The 21,250-nt window shown below is 42.6% G+C and overlaps 1 protein-coding gene across 13 annotated transcripts in view; it reads left to right on the forward strand.

Moving 5' to 3' along the window:
- tjp1b (tight junction protein 1b) overlaps window positions 1-21,250 on the forward strand; it is a 79,911-nt gene that overhangs the window by 15,521 nt on the left and 43,140 nt on the right. For 12 of the 13 annotated variants that reach the window (XM_061774747.1, XM_061774749.1, XM_061774750.1 and 9 more), the window contains one exon: window positions 7,512-7,653. In XM_061774747.1, coding sequence (XP_061630731.1) covers window positions 7,512-7,653 — 142 coding nt within the window. Of the gene's footprint in view, window positions 1-7,511; window positions 7,654-19,853; window positions 20,919-21,250 lie in introns of those variants that run through there. The other variant, XM_061774757.1, reaches the window with a different exon arrangement.

Here is a 21,250-nt window from a genome sequence, read left to right on the forward strand (position 1 = left end):
TGCAGTCATTCTAATCCCTGGTGGGCCCAATAAAATTTATCCAGGAGCCGTTTTGAGTCAGGGCCCAAAGTTTGTCAAAGGCAGTTCTCGGCTATATACTATTTTTCTCTCGTACTGTAACACACGTTAACTCCTTTGGAAATCAGTTAACCATATTGTTTCTCCATATGTGCTCGCCCCAAATTTGCACAAATGCATGGTGGTGTAGGGATCATAGTTAGCGGTATATTTAGGGGCTAGACTATTAACTCATTCACTGCCAGCCTTCCCAGTTAACATGGATATTTGACTTCTAAAGCCGTCAATGGCAGTGAATGTGTTAATACAGGCAATTACCTTGACTTTCAGAGGCGCGCCAATTATTCACAAATATTCGCTATCCGCAGTCGGACTCCCCCTAAGCCACACAAACAGGGGGCGTTACTCCACTGTTGAGTTCACCTTCATGCTGCTCGCATCTGCATAATCGTGGCAGTACTAATACTTGTGCTCATAGTGACTGCATAATTGGTGCCTTCCTTGAGGATCAAGTTGACGTTATCATGCACCCACGTTCCATAGTCAACGCCAATTCTCATCTCCCGTCTTAAACATTTTATAAAGCACGCTTAGAAAAAGGTATTTGTAAAAAGACGTGCATATGAATGCATTGCGTAACATCTGGTTGAAACAATGCCCATGCATTGGGTCAGTAAGTAGCGAGTCAAAGTCTCCACTCCTGCAAAGTCAATCTTGTCAAGTCTCTCCACTTGATCTTGTTGACAAGACCTGGCTGCGATCTAAATGGATTGGACATGGTCTGTGCAAAAACAAAAACAAATACCGCTCTAAAATGAACACTGCTAATACTACAAGTGTTCCGACACTTTCTGCCATAAGACCCCTCATTCCAACAGTAGTGCAGCACTGTTTATTTAGTTAGTCGTTTTGTCAGGTTGTGAGTGAAAGCAGGGTCTGACTGTGTGAGGCAGACATTTTTGTACAAAAAAGGACATCCACACTTGCTGCCTGAATCCCAGCCATGCGCTTGTGTTGGCTTGGCTGCTGGGGGAAGAGATGTTCAATAAAAAAAAAAAACTATTTGTCACTATTGTTCTATTCTACGTTTTCTACTCTGAATATGCTCTCTGATATACAACTGGGACTGATTGCAGGTCGAGCAGCGCGTGGTGACATCATGTTTCATAAACGCTCAATGAAGCCGCCGTGTACTACTATATATATGTATATATGATAAACATTCAATCATGCATTCATCGTCCGTACTGCTTATCCTCACTGGGGTCGCTCGCGGGTGCGCTGGAGCCTATCTCAGCTGACTGGGCGAGAGGCAGGGTACACCCTGAACTGGTCGCCAGCCAATCGCAGGGCGCATATAAACAAACAACCATCCACACTCACATTCACACCTCGGGGCAATTTAAAGTCTTTAATTAACCCACCGTGCATGTTTTTCGGACATAGGGGAGACCCTTCGCAGGGACGAGGAGTAACGTGCAAACGGCGCACAGGCAAGGCCGGATTTCAACCCGGGTCCTCAGAACTGTGAGGCAGGTGTGCTAACCAGTCGTCCACCGTATGATAAACAGGGCACAGTAAATAATCTTTGATAAAAAGACTAAAATGGGATTAATGTACGAAATGTATTTTTTTTGTAATTCATATTTGATGGTCTATTCTAACGTTAATAATCCATGGGCATGCTCATATTTTGGACGCACAAATCGTATTGGTTACTTTTTCCTTTTAGATCAATACAGCACTTTAGGCATCAACTCTGTGTTTCAAGTTTTGCAATTGGAAATATGTACTGCATTAATAAATCATGTAAAAAGTAAATGCAAACTGAGACTCCCGAGCTAATATTCAGAGGGAGTCATTATGTCATTCATGATCTGAATGAATTGTAAGAGCACGATGCGACATCACTGACACGCAAGATTTTTAATGAAGAAACTGCCGCTTCATATTATCAGATCCCATTTTGAAGCCTTTCCATAATTTCCGCATTAATTCTGCCTTATTCCCCGGTCAAATGGTCACCGCCGCTTCCTGTCCCCGCTCATCTCTCAGCGTGCGGCGCTGAGATTTACACGTCCCTCTGCCCCGATGCCGTGTTTATGTGTGTGCGTGCGCCATGTGCTCTGCCGAAATTAGCGGAGGCCCGAGTCTGCTTGCCTTTGATAAAGACTGAATAGCTGCAGCTCGCTATATTAGGATTAGTCTTTGCAAACAGATGTTCCTCTTGCCTGCAGTCTTAAAACCAGATTCCCTCCCCCCTGCATACAGCCAAAGATTAGCATTAACCTGACTAAATGAACTTTACACTCTGTTGCAGGCCTGCAGGGATAATACAACAAGTCGCATGCATTTATGTAACGTTTGCCTTTATTTTTAACATCTGCCTCACCAACGAAGAGTGTAGCGTGAACTTTTAGCTACGCTCGCGTGTGCACCACTTTCATAAGGCAAGCGCGCTCAGCAAATTGTTATATGAGCAGTGGCCAAGATGGGTGGAATGAAGCGTAAAATTGCCTATTGACCTGCTGATTAAGCAGAAGCCGTCATTGCCCGAACTGATCGCGCCCGATTGCTCCCGCAGGCCGACTGACGGAGGGGCAACGGAGAGGCTGCAGCGTGTCCTGCAGCTGATTAATGCCAAGTGTGTCCCTGCCTTCTTTGTAACAGCATCAGGCGCACGCTTAACTTTATTAGCACTCGACATCACCACACTCTAAGATGGACAGCGGAGGCCATAACAGGTCTCCTTATCGATTGGGTTTCTTTTGAACCGGATTCTTCTTTGTTCTCATGAGCTGCGGAGAAGGACTGAGACTCTAAAGCAGCCATGATCCGAGGGCCAAGGCGAGCGTATATTGTGCGGTGTACCCTCCTAATATCAAGTACTTTTTGACAGCGTTGGGGGAAGAAGTCATATACGGCATGTGCAACTTATAAGCAGAGGTGGGTAGTAACACACTACATAACATTTTGGATACATTGTACTTGTCAGAGTAGTTTTAATGTAGCATCCTTTTTACTTTTACTTGGGTATTTATGTTAAGAAGAAACGGTACTTTTACTCCGTTATCGTAATCTACATACCACTTTCATTTATTTTAACTGCGCGCGCGATCTATTTTGAGAAATGTCTTTCCGACTTCCGCATCGGGCGCCGTTTACTCCAATCCACAAGTGATTACCACAGTGATGTTTGACTCAAGTTCACCGTTCAGACGACAGAAAGAAAGTCTCATGTCCACACACAAAGTCTTCTATTGGGCTTTCGCGGGCCAATCAAAGTGAGCCGTGACAGCCGCGCGCGACTCGTGTTTACATTACTGGCTACGAAAAACAACAGCTACAATATGCAGCGTAGTTTTGTCACTGCCCAAACTTGAATATTTAAGCCCACTTCTAACTTGAGAAAACTCATTGCGAAACGTTCTGTTATCTCTCTCTCTCTCTCTCTCTCTCTCTCTCTCTCTCTCTCTCACACAAAACACACACACACGCTATCAATAAGTCTGGTCAGCAGACAGCTTCTGCATTCAGTCATTTTAGTGGATAAAGCAAATAATGTTTCTGTAAGGCGCTATACATGTGTTGTTGTTGTTGTTGTTTTTCACTTACAAATGTAACTGGTGGCAGGTGTGTGTGGACCACTGAACATGAGTTTGAATGTAATCGGTCATTTCTGAACACAGCCACATGGCAGTTATAAATGGGAGTGTGTCCTAGAGCAACCAGATGTTTTTGTTTTTGGTTTTTTTTCAAGCTTTATTTATCTCTTTTGCAATGGTGACCTGGCAAGTTAAACGTCAAGTCCAAGGCAATCACATTCAAGTTTATTTCAGTTGTTTATTTTCACCTTCGCTCTCAAGAAGATACAAAACTCAATCGGTTGAGTTGTACAAATTCTCTGTCACAATAATGGTAGAAAAAGTTTTAAAATAATTTATCTTGGTCAAAATTCTTTTAGCACGCAAAACCCTGGCATTTGAACAGGGGTGTGTATACTTTTTATACCCAGTCAAGCCTTGTTCCTGTTTTTGTAATCTGCCTAGTGAGCCTACAGTATTGTGCGGTTTAACAAGTAGAAACAATATGCTGTAGTATAAGACCATTTCTTGGAGCTGCCTTTGCCTTCATTTATTTTACAAAGATTTGATTTATTATGTTTTACATGAAGTAATATTATTCAGCAATATCTGAATTTGCACATTCGTATTTTATTTTTTACTCACTAGTTACTAGCATTGGTATTTTTGTTCAGTATTTTCACATAAGCCCACTTTGCACTCATTATCTGTACTCACAATCACATTATTTCATGGTTCCAAAAACAGTTTCCTCGTTGTCTTTTGCTGTATTGTCTTTTCAATTGAACGCGTAACCGGCATGAAGCTTAATTAATAATTGACGCGCTATCAGTGAGCTAAATTGGGAAGTTCACGTAGATATGTGTCTGTGTTTTTTGCAGTTTAACGTCATCGTATGCGACATCGGCACTTCTCGTGAAGCATCAGTGCACCTCGATAGACCGCCTTTCTTTGGCCTTTTGGGGCTTTTCGTGACGCTTTTCTGAAAGCGTGATCAAGAAAAGAGCAGAAGAATATGCAGTGGTCGTTGCGGGGAATTAAGCAAACTCACATTGTAAGACTCTGGAGGTTTCCAAGTACTTTTTGTCCAGCATTCTGGTGTGAGTGTTTAAATGTCCTGTGTCGTGCACCTAAGAAAAATAACAAAATTTAAAAAATCCTATTTTTTTTGCAAAAGCCCCACTGACTGATTTTTGGTTACAACATCACAGACATTAAATCCCACTTACATTACATCACAGTGGAAAGATATTAAGCTATATTAAAATAACTAATTACCTCCGCCAAAGAGATTAGATTTAGCATTTCCTTCACTTTGTTTGTCTGACTGTCAGCAGGATTATACAAAAACTAGCTGGCAGCTTGAATTTATTTTTTGTTTTTTTTAGAAAACCTAATGGGGCAGAGCGTGACTAATGGAGGACGCCGTCACATTTTGAAGGCGCCCAAATTGCAGCGCAGATCCAGGAATTATACTTAGCAGTACGATACATTTTGTTGATGGAACGTTAGCGGGCTTTAAGTGATATTACAAAGTGTGGCAAGGGGGTGAGTGTTTCTCAAATGACTTAATTGGCAAAAAGGATTGATATACTGCATATACCAACTAACATATGATGTTTGATCGCAATCTTCTACCTATAATGATGCAAAATGTTCTCAAATCCAATATCTATCTATCTATTTTTCCATAATGTTGTCATCTTTTTTTTTACCCTCATCATAGGATATACAGGGTGATTGAATGGTAACTCCCTATTTTAAAATACTTAATAATGTATTCATATGTTGTAATATTTGTCTTCATTTTTCTGTGTATGTTCCATGATTAAAGGAGCAAGTCTATTCTAGCAAACCAACGACCTTGGAAGAACTTGAAGGGCGAATACGGGAAGAGTCCCTCGTGAAATCAGTTAATGCGGTTCAACTTGAGAAACTAGTGGCTAATGCTAGCGCCCGTATCGAATTGTAACTCAAACTCCATGCAATATACTTTCTTCTCATGTTCATTTCTTGTAAGAATTATAGTTCAGAAATAAATTACAAGTACTTAAATTACTTTTCGATCACCCTGTAGTTCAAAATGTAGCTAAGGGAGCATAAATGTCACATTTTTATGCACTCTGTTGTAACCCGTGGAAATAATTAGCTCCAGGTTTTTGATAAAGAAGAGTTAATCAAATGACGATGGAGAGTCTTTCCCTGGCACATTACATCTGAGTGGAGCCAGTTGTTGAACTATGTAACATTCTGCTTCTTTTGTGGCCTCAAGCGTTTCGGCTGAAATCTATGTTCCAAATCAACATCGAGAAAAGGAGTTTGTGAATGCACAGGACGGCTCCAGCAGCTTTTTCTCACTGCTAATGTTTGCAATTTTGTTTCGGAGAACGGTCTTAGGTCGACTGTATTTGACTGCACAACTGCTTTTCCATCCAGTAAGCACCTTATCTGCCTCCAGGCAATATTGAATTAATGAGAAAAGGGAAAGCGATGTTGTCTTTGCGCCATCTCTATTAATTCCTTTCCCTTATAATTTCTCTTGCTGAGTCTTCAACTCCTGCAAGCTTCTCTGGGCCTTGTGCAGAAGTCACTAATGGATATTATGACACTGATAGCTTTTTTATTTTCGTTGTGCGTCGTGTAAACCTGGCGCGCACTGTTTCTGTTGGGCTATCGGCGCTTGTTGTTGCGCATGTTCATCGGCAGCATGTTTTCAGCAGCCTCATTTTTGTTGAGCGGAGAATGTCGATGCTGTTGGACTATCTCGTTCTGTATTGAAGCAACCTTTGTTGTGTTCATGCTGTTCCGTGCGGTGATGAAGGTACAGACGTACCTTCCTGTAAGGAGCTAAACGGTCCGGTGAATGAGTCAAACAACAGACATCACATTGCAATTGAAAAGGTCCGCCGCCGCATATTTTCAAGCCATATGAAGAGGCTAACCTGGCTGGACCTGGACTGGTCTTCAGTCACTCACATATAATATTCACCATAACCTACAATTAGAATCTAAGGTAGAGAGGAGTGTCTCGCTCTGTACCTGAGCACAGATACGTGGGAAGTTAAAAAAGAAAAGAAAAAACAGTAGAAGTACTCCTGCACTTAAATAAAAGCTAAAATGTACTTAGAGTAGGCACAAAAGTCAAAAGTAATGTTTATTTTCAATTATATACAACACCCTTTTTGATAACTTGGCACAACGGGAAAAAGAACTTCTCGACAAACAAAATAGTTTTCCTCTTTTCTTAACTTGCATCGTGCTCAAACTGAGGATAAGGTGGGGAAAAAAAAGAAGAGGCCAAAAGGGAAGAAGGCCTCCTCCTGGTTCGAGGAGGACGACCGTACCATTTTTTTTTTTTTTTTTTAAATTCTGGAGCCAGATTGTTTGTATCGTAATGTCTTCCGTTGTCCTTGGCAGAAGTAATTAAGTGCCTGGCAGGTGCAGTCGGCAAAAAGAGCGGTCCGAAGGTTTGGAGCAAGGCGAGGGGTCTCCTGCAGCGCTGCTCTCGATTTGAGGAGAAGGTCGTTTTGGAAGGGCAAAACATTTTCTGAGAATATTGATGACGGGCCAACCAAGTGTACCACTACAGTCTTCTGACCGTGACGCAGCTTCAGTTCGGTTAACTGAGGTGCTGTTGCCCTCTGTGTGTGAAGCTACAGTGTTTTCTGACAGGGAAACCTATTGTGACATTAAATCCAGCTATAGATTTATTTTAAATGTCAGTTTAACCAGTAGGGGGGGGGGGGGGGAGAACCGTGGCCTTTGGACAAGCGAGAATGTCCCCGCTGTGTTGTTCTTCTCTTTCTTGAGCCTTAAAGCTACTTGTCCTGCTGTGATACAAATGTACTGGATTGCTTTTGTCGTGCTCTGATGGAGGGCTGTTGTTTTTATTTGTCCCGCCGACCTCAGGATACACCCCAGCCCGACCGCTGGCTCTGTCACAGCCGCCTCCTCTGTGAGCACCGTTCAGGGCAAGCCGTCGCTGCGCCGCATTAAGGGCCGAATTCACAGGAGCAAGAGCCTGGACAGCATCGACCTCCTGGACGGCAATGTAAGTAAACTAAGCTGCACTTTTAAAACTCATCTATCTCAACTACAAGAAAGGAATTCAACATCTTGTCGCCACTTGGATTGAAATAGAACAAATCACATTAACTGCAACATAAAAAGTATTCTGTTTGGGAGGTTGTTTTTTTTTTTGCATTGCTGACATGGAAACTTTAGAGTGGGCTGACCCAAATGTATTTATGGTGTATTTATATTTTATCATTAGTTTGTATATGTTGTATTTCAGGGTTCACAGTGTACCCTGCCTCTCGCGCAAACTCACCTAGAACCGGTAAAAAAAAAAAAAAAAAAAATGGAGGGATGGGTTAATTACATTCAAATAAATCCGTAAATATGGACGTATATATTGCTATATTTTGATACTGCTATATTATTATAGACATGATATAATATGTAAATGTTTGGCAAACCCTGTTGTAGGGGTTGGTACTAGAGCAATATTAAATACAATACCAAAAATACTAATCATTTTTGTGTAATTTGCAGTTAAATGTATCAAACATTCTTGACCTCATTGATCTCTAGTTTTGTGTTTGAAGCTACAATTCCCAAATTAAAAGGATCATGACAGAAACACACAGGAATATTTTTCGGTACCAAACTGAGTTGTTGCTATCAACTCTATCCGAAGATTTGATCTTTACTGGCGTAACAGCATCACCTGTGCTACCAGTTGCCGTATTTCCATGGCAACACTTTCTAACAAAAGTGTAAAAGAAACCGCTACAGCTACATTCTTCAAGTATGGCGGCATACTAAAAATCATTTGGTTTTTTTATGGGTAGTAAAAGTCAAAATTATTGCACCCACTACTTATCTTTAATTTAACACACTCCACTATAAAAGTCCAAGTCTTTGCACCCATAGAACAGAAAACTGGACACTAATTGTGATGGTAGAAACATTAGGCAGTGCACTCTAAATAGACCTACACATTTTTAAATTAGTGATTATATATTGTGCTATCAAATGTTTCCCCAAAAACATTGTGTCCAAACAAACAATTGTAACACTCTACATTTTATGTTTTAGTCTGCGAGGATTTCAAATACATATTGACGTTTCTTTGTTTTGTTTTGTCCCAGCGGACCGTGCTGGTCAACATGCACACAACATTGTTTAACATTTAAATAGATACAAAGTGTTTTAATCTAGATGTCAATGTACTTCCTTGTTTTTTTGCCAGATGGAAGCATAGATGGTGAAAGGTGTAAGCCTCAGGGGGTGGGGGGTGGGGGGCAATTTGGGGTTGCAACTCCACCAACAGTGAATTCCGCTCAATGCTCCACCTCATTAAAGTACATAAAAAAAGAAGGAGAAAAAAACGGAGCTGCTTGAATTATTGATATCAGCATTGGTCAGCAATAGTGTTGAGGCCTTTGGGGATTTCAATGACTGTAAGATAAAAAGATTAAAACCAGTATTCAGCAAAAAAAAAAAAAAAAACTGTGTTTGGAGAGATTGTGCTTTGAAAAAATGTTACAGTATTTGTAATACCACTTTGAATGTTTATCGTCCCTTCCCTGTAAAGCCGAGTGGTGGTGTGATGTGTGTGTTAACGGCGCCAGAGCTTAAATCTGACATGTTGATTTATTAAAAACAGTGGAAGTATTAACAGCACTGGAAATCTGAAAAACAAAATGAACTCAGCAGTTGGGCAAATAGTAAATAATTCATCCAAAAAGACGCTTCAAGCTGTTTATTATCACTCCCACTTGAAGTTTGTCAAACTAAACACTAAACAAAAAAAATACACTGAGTCTATTTAAGACAACATAACAGTAACTGTCTTGAAGTCTGCTAGTTTAACGCTAACGCAAAATGGTTAGCTTCGATGGTCGCGATTTATAAAAAAAAAAAAAAAAAAAACTTGAAGCAACAGATATTTGAACACAATGGTTGAGAAACCATTTTTTTTCTTTCTTCTGTTTATTTCTCAGTACTGGCTCTGTGTGTGCGTGTGCGTGCGCGCGTGTCTGTGTGTGCGTGCACACTTAGAAGAAAAGCTGCTGATGTTCCCAAACTCAAATGCAGCTGATGGAAGAAGCGGTCCCGCCTCACAGCGAGTGATGAGACTGCAGGATGCTGAGCTTGACAAGCAGTCTTCATTGCTTCCTGTCACAACACAGACCTGAAGCCGACCCGCTGGAGTGTTTTGAATTAGGCTGGCGAATGTTTTGTTTGGGAATGTGAGGCGCGAATCAATGCGGGTACCAAACTATCAGCAAGCACCAAATAATCATGTGGTAGTTGAATACTTCATCGATCGATCGCTATCTTTTTATTATGAGTTTTGTTTCTTGCTAGTCAGAAGAGGATTTTGGGCACTTGGCCCACTCCCGCTGTCATTGGCGTTGGCAGGCGGCGCGCCTGTTCACTGAGCGCTTAAATCAGATTTTAATGCTGTGGCTGCAGAAAAAAACACCAGAGAGGGAAACCACCGTCATTTATGCACCAGAAGCCTTTGTATTCGCAGTTATGTGGCCAATTTCGACATTTTACAACTGTGCTTGAGGGAAATGCATCTAAATTGTTCTATGCTTATTTCTGGAATATGACGACTTTCGTCCAATTCCCCATGAGTCGCTAGAGAATTTACATTACTGATTTTTTTCTCTTACATATTTTTTGTTATGATTCTCTGAGTTGCAGAGATCATCTGAAAAGATTAACAGGGCAATTGAATGGATGACACATCAGGATTAGTAGTGATAGTGATGCCTTGAGATGTGCGTTGAATTCATTCTGTCACCGTGCTCAAAACTAACTCAAAACACTCGTATCTCAAATCCTCTTTCCACATTGAAATGAATGGTTATGAATGACTTTTAATTAATAATTATACATCTATTCCAGCCTCATCAAACAACAACAAAAATAGTAGTTTGTGTTTCAAAAGGAAAATAGCACTATAATATAATATTGCACTTTAGAAAACAATATATAGCAATAACATGAAAGTGACTCAGTGAGGATAAGCGGTTCAGAGAATGGATGGATCATTCATTCATTCATTCATTCAAATATAAACACCACATCGATGCTGTCCGTCAGTCCGTCTATGGCGTTTTGCATCGTTTGCTAGCATTAACCTCACAGACTTTCCTCAGGCAAAGTTATGTGGTTGTTTTAAATTCAAAATTAAAAAGTAATTCTCTTTGTTTGTTTAGTTTGACAATAAACTTCAACTGGGAGTGGCATTAAGTAGCTTAAGCCTCTTTTTTGAAGAGATGTTTACTATGTGCCAAACTGTTGCTTGTTGTGAAGTGAGTTGAGTTCACTGCCACGTTATAGCACTCATATCTAAGGTTTTTGCTGTCAAGTCAAAGCAAAAAAAAAAATCGTCCAAAAGAAGGCTCTATCTCGTAAAGTCGTATCTCAAGGTAGCACCGTATATTTGAACTTTGTCGTGGTCTTTTGTTACTCATGCCTGGCCCAACCCCCCTCCTGTAAATTCATCATCGCTGCAATGGTCAGATGAAGCAATCCCCTTTTAAATTACCAGCAAAAAAAAAAGGCCCAGTGTAAGCATCAATTCGCCTCTCAGTCAGAGTCAGAAAGTGCTGCAAATGCATTTGCGGGGAGTGCGGCTGCAGCTGAACGAGCCAATCTGCATATTCAGGGCCTGTCGGAGCGAGGTTGTCCCATGTGATGAAGATGCATGAGGGCGAACCTTAGTGAGACACGCCATGCACGAGGACTGTGGAAAGCGAGGTGGAGGAGCTGGGAGCACCGGCGGGGTGGGAGTGAGAGATTTATCAGTAGGAGGCCTTATTGAAAGGTGGGAGAGAGGGAGGGGGCAAGGGAAGATTCTGTGATTGGAGGAGCACATGATTGTCTCTAGGTGAAGCAGGACTGTTGCGTAAGAAGCGTCACAGAATGGATGCGTTTGTTTTTTTTTCCATGAACACAAAGGGATGGTTGGAGGGTCTGTATGTTCAAAAAAAGAAAAAAGAAAAAAAAAATAGGCAGAGTTGGCCATCCGTGATGCATGCAAAGGTTGCGTGTTTGATAACACAGGCTGCTCGGAGGGGACGGCAGATGTTGCGCACGTTTCTGGAGGCGACGACTCAGGGGCAAGGCCTGTCCATTGTGTGTCCTCCAATGGGACATATGGCAGGTCACCGGAGGCGCTCCGTGTTCATACAATACCATCCATCCTGTCGCAATATGTTGACTTTATGGCACTCTTACCTTTACATGCAATTTGGATTATGCAAGAGGTTAATGCAAGGGTGGCTCGATGGATAGGCCCCATCGGCAGCAGTTGTTTTTCTCGCTTTACATTATATATTCCAATATTTATACAGATTGAATCATAAAAGTGGTGGGAGACTGAAGTGAGGCTACATTCAAATCTTGCTAGCAGTTTGAAAACTGCAAACTTCACCTTTCTTTATGTACCGCACTGTAGATTCATTCACGCCATAATAGTGTGCCACAGATGCATCACTTCTGCCCTCTTTTATCATATCTAAAAGTTGCACTTTTTCGCTGATGGTCATCATCTTCTTCCTCTTGGGGGCCCCGGAGGAAGCTTTCGCAGGGGGCACAGCGCTTAGGCGGCATTGTAAGGGCTTAACTAATCAAAAAAAGTTAGCACGAACACAACACTAAGATACAGTATGCGAGACAGTCAACAGCGTGGACGAGGCTGGCGAGACACAACAAGGGAAGATGCTGGGTGAGGCTGCGATGATGCGCAGCCAATCAGCTCGCGGGATAAATCCACTCGTGCTCTCATTGGTCAATGTCGCGCCGGGAACCAGTCACGCGCCTTGCAAAGCACTGAAGCCGCAAAACGTGGCGAGGGAACACTGTAGTGCAGCGTGGCGAGACTACTACACTGAGTGCACGAGTAATGTATAATTGGCCCGACAGAAATGTGACAACAAACTCAAGACAAATAAAATTGGCAGCATGTTGCAATGGAATTGTAGGCTAGCTGTTTAAGAAGTTGATTGCAAGAGGGAAGAAGCTGTTGGAATGTCTGCTAGTTCTAGTTCGCATCGATCGCGAGACGGTTGTCGTCGGTCAGGGCCAACAAGCCCTTCTCTGCTGGCCTAAACTCTATCAAAGTACTGACCTGCATTTAAAACCTGAATTAAAAAATGTTTTTTTCCCAAATGAAATCGTATTAATTTATTCAGAACCCACCTAAAGCCATCTTACAGACCACTGGTTAAAGTCTCCCAACCAGTTAGGAAACAGGTACTTGAGGCACTTCAAGACTGTTTTGCCACCACAAACTGGACCATGTTCAAACAGGTTGCCACCTACAACTCCATCACAGGCATTCAGGAGTACACAGAGACTGTTACTGCCTGCATCAGCAAGTGCATGGATGATGTCACCATCACTAAGTCCATCACTGTCCGTGCTAATCAGAAGCCACGGCTGTCGGGGGAGGTCTACAGACTACTGAAGGTCCGCAACGCGGCTTTAAGATCTAGGCATGAGGAGGGCCTAAGGACAGCCAGGGCCAATCTGTCCCGTGGCATCACTCCAGGAAGATCGCCCACCGCTTCAGTGACAGCAGTGACACCAGGGGTATGTGGCGTGATATTCAGACCATTACGGACTATAGATCCTCACCACAGACCTGCGACAGCTCCACCTCCCTGCTAAATGAGCTAAATGACTTCTTTGCTCACCTTGAGGCACACAACAGCACCCCTGCGCACAAGACTCCACCCCCTCCTGATGACCGAGTGCTGACACTGACCTGGCAGCGTGAAAAGATCCCTCGACAGGATCGACGCACGAAAAGCCCCGGGCCCAGATAACATACCTGGTCGTGTTCTGAGGAACTGTGCAGCTGAGCTCACAGATGTCTTCACGGAGATCTTTTACACCTCCTTGAGTCAGGGTGTTGTCCCCACGCGCTTCAAAGCCACCACCATCATTCCGGTACCGAAGAAGTCGTCTCCCTCCTGCCCCAATGGTTACCGACCGGTAGCGCTCACTCCTGTCCTGATGAAGTGCTTCGAGCGGCTAGTCATGCACCGCATAAAGTCCTCGCTCCCCCCCGGACCCCTTCCAGTTTGCATCCAACCGGTCAACCAATGATGCCGTCTCCACTGCCCTCCACTCTGCCCTCACACACCTGGACTCTAAGGAGTCATATGTCAGACTTGATGTCGCTTTCCTTGTACGTAGACTGCTTAAATAGTTATTGCACAGCCAATGAGTTACTTTGAATTATTGAATAAATGTAGAAATTTCAGATTATTTCTGAAACTCTTTCCCCCCAGGACAGGAATCTCCGTTTATTCCTTGAAGGATTAAGCAGGAGGATTATAACAGGAGGACCCTTCCCTTGTCAGGGGGAGATTGGAGAAAAATGCGTGCTTCTCAATTGTTTTTTTATGGTCAGGATTGTGTTCCTCATGTACAACAAATCATTATATGAAAGAAGACAAGAAACCACATAAATCCCAACAACTGTATTGCCTTACACGGATGATTTATAACAACAAGGCAGAGCTGGACAGTAAGCGCCATCAGCAGCCACAGATTGGTGAAAATGTAGCACTAAACCAACATCACGTAATATGTTCCGTTGCCTCCACAAGCAGGGGTCTATTTATGTCTCACAACAACCTCTTGTTATGATTTGGGATTTTCAATAAGTGCTCGTTGATGTTATTTCCCTCTTGTTTGATCACTCAAGTGTGGGGTCAAGTGAAGGACGAGAAGCTGGATGATGTAATGTTTTGGGGAATGAAGATGGTGGCCATGGTGGGCAAGTCAAGCATGAAAAATGAAGCACTTGGACGATTATCCTAAGACAACCTAATCAATCACCGCACTTGATGCTCTCAGTGAGAGTTGCTCTGTAGATTACACTGTGTGTGTTGATTGATCACCATGACATGAACTCTTCTTCACTGTAGTGAAATAAAGAACTCACAAGCGAAAACATTTTCCGTTTGCTTGACAACCAATCTATTAAATTAAATATAAATGTCATATAATGTCATAAAAGCAAACTCAATAGTTTAAAGGCTCATATTCTTAAGAATATGATGTATAATGCTGTACTTTGCAAAAGGCCATCATCAGATTTAAAAAAAAAAAAAAAAAAAAAAAACATTTTCTTTCAGATTTACTGTTTTTCAGTTTTACTTTGTCGACTAGGATAGAAAGTGTCTTTAAAATAGCAAAGCTTGCAGCAAGAGGACAGCAGCGATTTATTTGGCCAGAAACCATATTTGGAACTTATTATCCCAGCCAAGGAAGAAGGTAATGAGAATAAGGACACATATAGATTCATTCATTCATTTTCCATACCGCTTATCCTCACTAGGGTCGCGGGCGTGCTGGAGCCTATCCCAGCTATCTTCGGGCGAGAGCTGGGGTACACCCTGAACTGGTCGCCAGCCAATCGCAGGGCAGACACAGGTTTTATTTATTTATTTATTTTATGTTTTTGTTATGGTTGCATCCAAATCTATTCTCACACAAATGTCATATTTACTCTGTGACAATAGAGCACAATTTGTGCTTCAAATGACCCAAACAGATAATACCATTTTTTTTCTTTTTTTGTAATGTCTTACATCTTCATCTCAATGAATGGAAGAAGGGTGTGTGTTTGTGTGTGTGTGTGTGTGTGTGTGTGTGTGTGTGTGTGTGTGGAGGTCTGTTCATGCTGTGCGTTTTCCAGCATGTCTGGTTTGTTGCTACTGAGTGCGTGCATCATGCAGCGTGTGTCGCTGGACATGTGGTCATGTGTATTGATGCCCAGGGAGGCAACCATATGCTGTTTGGAGTCAGGAACTTCCATCCCGGCAGACCTGCGGGTAAGGGAGCCCGACTCCTTGCTAAGTCTCCCTGCATTGGTTCACACAGCCTTCATTGTGAACCGTGTTGAAGTCACGCACATCCCCTTCACTCTGCTTCATGCTTGATTTCCCATCAGTCTATCTTCATATACATTTTCTCTTGCAGGGCTTGACATGGATGGGCAGGCCCCCAAGCCCAGTTTAAATATCAGCGGAAGACCTGCAGAGGGCAGAGTTTTACTTGCTAGATGCACAGGAGCACACACAGATGTCCAAATGGCACAGGGGATGTCATATAGAAAACGAGGTTATTTTGAAGCATTTGGGTTACAGTATTACATTTCGCATGACGTTAAGCAGGATGTAATTCATTTTCAATAAAATGGGTGTAAAGTGTCAAGAAAGAGGAATTTCTACTATAGGTTCTGGGCAGGAATATTGCACCGGTTGGATTTTGGATTCATAAATTATTAGTAAGTGTCCATTTTTTTGCCAACTCATTGTTCCTTCTTCCTGCTGTACATTTGTCTTTTCTTCTGCTTTACTATCCTTATTACTCACCACCGCCTGCCACAATACTGCTGATCCGTCTTTATCCCCAAAGTGAGGCATTTCCCACGGAAACAAGAATAAATAATCAAATCAAAGCCACTTTATTCACAATTTAAGCAGTCGTCAACATCGCGGCCATCGCAGTGCTGTTTAAAAACACTAGCTTTTTTGGAGTCTTCCCAGTGAGTCTTCCTTGGTTTTATACGACGAGGGTCTCAGAGTCATTGAATATACAGTATATAATAAACCTTCCGTCAACATTTATTGCTGTCACTTAAATCCCAATTCAATTGTTGCTTGTGTTACTCCCCCAAGGAATTGAGCGTCATGTCGAATGCTGCGCTCAGTGGCGCGTCGGTTGTTGATGTGTTCCGAATCAAAACAACTCAATGCAACACTTTCATACGCTTTCTGAAGACCTCGCTGCCACACATGCATTGACATTAACTGATTGGAATTGTTCGTCTTTATTAGCTTAGCGAGGATCAACATACTTTGGGTGATTGCTTCTTTGCTACTGTACATGAGGCTGCGGTTGGATCCCCAGAGATTTATTTGGGATGTCTGCGCTCACAGCAGAGCCTGGTGTCACATGATACTCCGGCTGGCGATGTGAGGTTATCCAGAGTCACCTGATCAGTCTGAGCTCTCAGCTATTGCTTTCACGGGGGGTGGGGGGGGGGGGGGGAGATTATGGGTCTCATCTCAGAAAATACTGAAATTGTGTGTGTTCTCCAAGCGCATTGCTTCTGGATTTAGCTTTGAAATGCCTTCGTCAGTAAATCTGGATTTGTGCTTTGTCATTTCGTTTGTTTTTTTTTAATAGTGTTCGCTTTACATGACCTTTACCAGACATTATTTAGTATGATCAACTGTGAATCACATTTGGTAACACAATTATGTATTGAATCCTTACTTCCTCAGTTCCTCTTGTAACCAGTGCTAACACAGTTGTAAATTCATAATTACAGAAATTTGGGCATAAAAAACACTTGCAGCCCAGGTCCTAAATATATAACAATAAAACCAAACACAAGTAAGTGCCGCGGTAACTGAGCATGTCAATTATTATTATTATAGCTTTGAAAATCCCCCAAAATCAGTAAATTAGTTGACAACACAATACTCATTGTGTCATAATCCAATTTAACATGTTCTCCCGGTATATCAAGAAAAGGGTATTAATTGTGCAGCTGTATTCTAATCTAAACGTTATCGAAAGGTGTATTTCATTTTTGGTGTGTGAGACGCTGAAACGCTTGTAAATCCAATATTTGATGGACTTAGAATGATGAAAAGGCTGCAGGCCACCAAATTGAAGATGTGTTTCTGCTGCATTTTTACAGCTGTTCGTCCTCAACACCAAGGGCACGGTTCATCTTCTTACCCACACAGGCACTGTTTGATAAGTGCTTTTTTTTTTTTTTTTTACTGCTGACTTTACAAGGTAGCTTATGCTTCCTAGATCTTGGACCCTTGTCTGTTTCTCAGCGTGGGATGCATTATGAAGGCTTGAGGAAAGAATTTCTGTCTTGAAGTTACAGGCTGCGTGTCAAGCCTCCAGGGTAATTTTCATGCAAAGAGGTCAGATACTGAGCAAGGACAACAGAGAAATCATGGAAAAACACTGCTGAACTCGGGCCAGTGCCCACCTTCATGGGGTTACATTGATATACTGTACTCCGAAGGCTTGTGTTATCTTTCGTCTTTACTACTATGCTACAAATGGACAAATGCATTTATTTCAGTGGTATGTTTAAGAACAGCCATGTTATTTGATAGCTGCACCCATTAAAGCTCACACTGTAGGTAGCCACACCAATATTTGCTTAGCGGTGCCGTTTTCTTGACATTTGCAGCTGAGAGGTGACACATTCACCATCAGGGGCAGTGCTTTCAAAAAGCCAACATGCTGAGAATTTCTAATTTGCTCTTTTTCCATCATGCGATTCGGCCCTGCAAGATTGGGTTCAGATCTGAACGGTGTTGAAGAGAGAGGCTACCATTGTTGTGCTGCACGGCATGTGAAAGTCCCTCTGTGCTGTCAGAGCCAGTGAGGCAAACACTGCTGTAGCTTTAGCAGAGGGTATTTCAAGGGCTTCAACAGTGGAAGATAAAGCAGCGTTAAGCTCACGTCAAAGCTGTAGACTCTCAAAAGTTTGCTATCGTGCATTTCCAGGGGGCCTTTCCGCTCCAATACTTCAGCCGTACTGCATGATAACAGATGATCACTTTGAGCCATTGGTCTTGCACAGGGACACTATCCTTCTTAGCGGCCCAACGTGTGCCTATTAAAACTACTTAAAGGTGCAGGCCAAAAGACATGAATTGCGTTGTACCGTGGACATTATATTATTTGTGTTTATCCTATGTTGTTTCTCGACAGGATTATCAATAAGAGTTCCTTTGTTTATCCAATTGTAATGACCTTGGCCAACTCGCATTCCTCTCCCCAAGAGACCCCCACCCTTCGCTCCTTGTTATCCTCCAGTGGAGTCTCCGGCAAGTCTCCTTACGTCAGCAACATTGCAGGACCTCTGTGCTCCCCCAGCATTAGATTCAGCAGCTATCACCCCCCCCCCCAATGCTCATTAATGCCAGAGGTAGAGGTGACGATCTCCAATAGTGATAAAGGCACAACGGGGGGGGTGCTGCAGAGAAGGGGATACAGTACTTCTGGAGGCGCCGCTCCAGTACATGCAACAAAGATTAAAGAGGAAAGTTTGGTGCAGTGCACAATTTACATTTCACTGTATATTGATTCAATCTGTACACGACACGGGAAGCTGTATTAAGCACCGCAACAGTAGGGTGAATTTTAGATCCATCCTCTATGTATTTAAAATGGATTTACGCAGCTTGTAATTACTTCTAAATTAGTCTGCATCGGAAACATACGTGAAAAAAACTTTATTTAATTGAAGGACTTACGCCTTTGAGAGGCGGCTCGCCTTACCCTCCTCTGAAGGGACTACGATATAATGTAGCTTATCACATTTAGTAAAGCACATTCTTTAGGCATTACGTTTTTCTTCCTAAGGATGCATATACTGTACTATATGCAGTTGTGTCATAAGGAAGTCATTCTTGTTCATATATATGGGAAGAGCAGCTGGCTAGCAGTTCGCGTCAAACCAGTTCACAGTCCGGACTACAATGAAGTTGAAAGTTCTCACTTTTCATTGTAAATATTATTTAAGAGAAGTATTGTAAGTCCTTCAGTGAGTCAGTCCTTATTGTATGACGATTTATGACCGCGCATTTCGGTATGAATGTTTAACCCACCATGCATTGTGCGCTTAGCACGACAGTAAAACTGTATTCTTAATGTGTAAAATAAAAAAGTAACAACAATCAAATACAATTTTTTTTTTTTACAAAGGAAAATAAAAATAACGAAATGGTGCATTTCTTTGCACTTTTATGGTACTGCACCGTCACTGTGCATTGTGCAATCAACAATCGCTCCCAATCGCTTTCTTCCACTTATTGAGAAATCAGCGGTTTGTGTGAATGGTCAAATGCTACTGAATGGCTGGACTGGGATTTTTCAATTCTCCAGAACCCACAAATCAGTACTTAGTGAGAGATGCTGATGACTCAAATGTAACTGTAGTCTGATTACTCTCCCAGAGAAAGTAGCGCGTTACTTTGCTCGTTACTGAAAATGGTGGAATTTTGGAGTAAAGCGTTACAAAGACAAGACACACACCTTCCAAAAAGCTTAACTCTCATCTTGTCAGTCCATATTATATTCTCCCAAAAGTCTTGGCATGTATTTAGATGTTGTTTTGCAACAGTAAGAGGAGCCTTTGTTCTTTTAGGTCAGCGGTGGTTTTCGCCTCGGAACTCTGCCATTTTTGCCCAGTCTCTTCTTTATTATTGTGTCATGAGCTGACCTTAACTGAGGCAAGGGAGTTCCTGCAGTTCTTCAGAAGTTGTGCTCAGTTACTTCGTGGCCTCCAGGATGAGTCATTGCCGTTCTCTCGGGTTAATCTTTGTTGGCCGGCCACTCCTGGGAAGGTTCACCACTGTTCCATGTTTTCTCCATGTGAGGACAATGCTACGGTTCGCTGGAATCCTAAAGATTTAGAAATGGCTTTTGTAACCCTTCCAGACTGATAGATGTCAATTACTTTATTTCTCGACTGTTCTGGAATTTCTTTGGATCGTGTCAATTTGTTGCGGCATTTTTAGATTTTTGTCTGACTTGATTTTATCGGGACAGGTTCTGTTAAAGTGATTTCTTGATTGAACAGCGTTAAGCTTGATTGCCACAATTCATGATTTAACAAGGAGGGTAATTACTTTTTCCACACAGGGCCAGGTAACTTTGAATAGTTTCTTTTCCTTAATAAATGCAATCACTAATGAAAAACAGCATTTTAAGTTCACTTGGGTTATGTTTGTCTGATAACATTTGTTTGATGAGCTTAAACATTAAAGTGGGGAAACTATGCAAAAATATCAGCATTTGGGGGCCAATACTTTTTCACGGCCGCATCCATTGCAGCGCCACATCGTTGGGTTTTTTTTAAACGAAAAGGAGACGTCGTCATAGCAATGTGTTGCTGTTGCCGCTACTGCTTTTGTGTACTGCAGCTGTTGTGGACAGCCTCCCCTGCATCCCCGCTTGCATCACCCCCCCCCCCCCCTCGTGGACTGGCCCGAATGGTTTGTTCCAGGCGAACCTGTCACTGTCACCGCGGCAGGCAAGGCAGCCGAAGTGTACGCGCAGAGGGGGTGGAAAGGAAGGAAGGAAGGAAGGCATCATCCACTGCCTGCCTGCCTGCCTGCCATTGCAGTGCGGCGGCTGCTGCTGCTCTGGAGCCACACCAGGAGGACCTTTCCTTTTCGGTGGTTTTTGGGGGTGTAGAAGCACGCCACACGGACCGTTGTTTTTGCCAAGGTGAATGTTTCTGGATTTATCAGTTGTTTTTGGTTTTTTTTGGAGGGGGCGGGGGGGTCCTGCCGCAGGAGGACATAGAATGAAAATGCCCCCCAGCGGGTACAAGCGAGCGAAAACGGTGCAAGTGGAGGTAACTTAGCGACTCCAGTGCTAGTAAACTGCATTTACGCGCTATGCTAAGCGGGTTAACCCGCATCGTTCAAAAACTACACGGCAGCAGCATGTACATGTACGTATCGCGTGATACTGTTTTAGTTTGCCATAAAATGTCCTTCGATCAAGCTGTCATCCGTCGGAGCGCTCAGGTGACCGTTAGCCAGGAGCAGCTAGCC

Source organism: Phyllopteryx taeniolatus, chromosome 5, assembly GCF_024500385.1.
Source record: "Phyllopteryx taeniolatus isolate TA_2022b chromosome 5, UOR_Ptae_1.2, whole genome shotgun sequence".
Classification (NCBI taxonomy): Eukaryota; Metazoa; Chordata; class Actinopteri; order Syngnathiformes; family Syngnathidae; genus Phyllopteryx; species Phyllopteryx taeniolatus.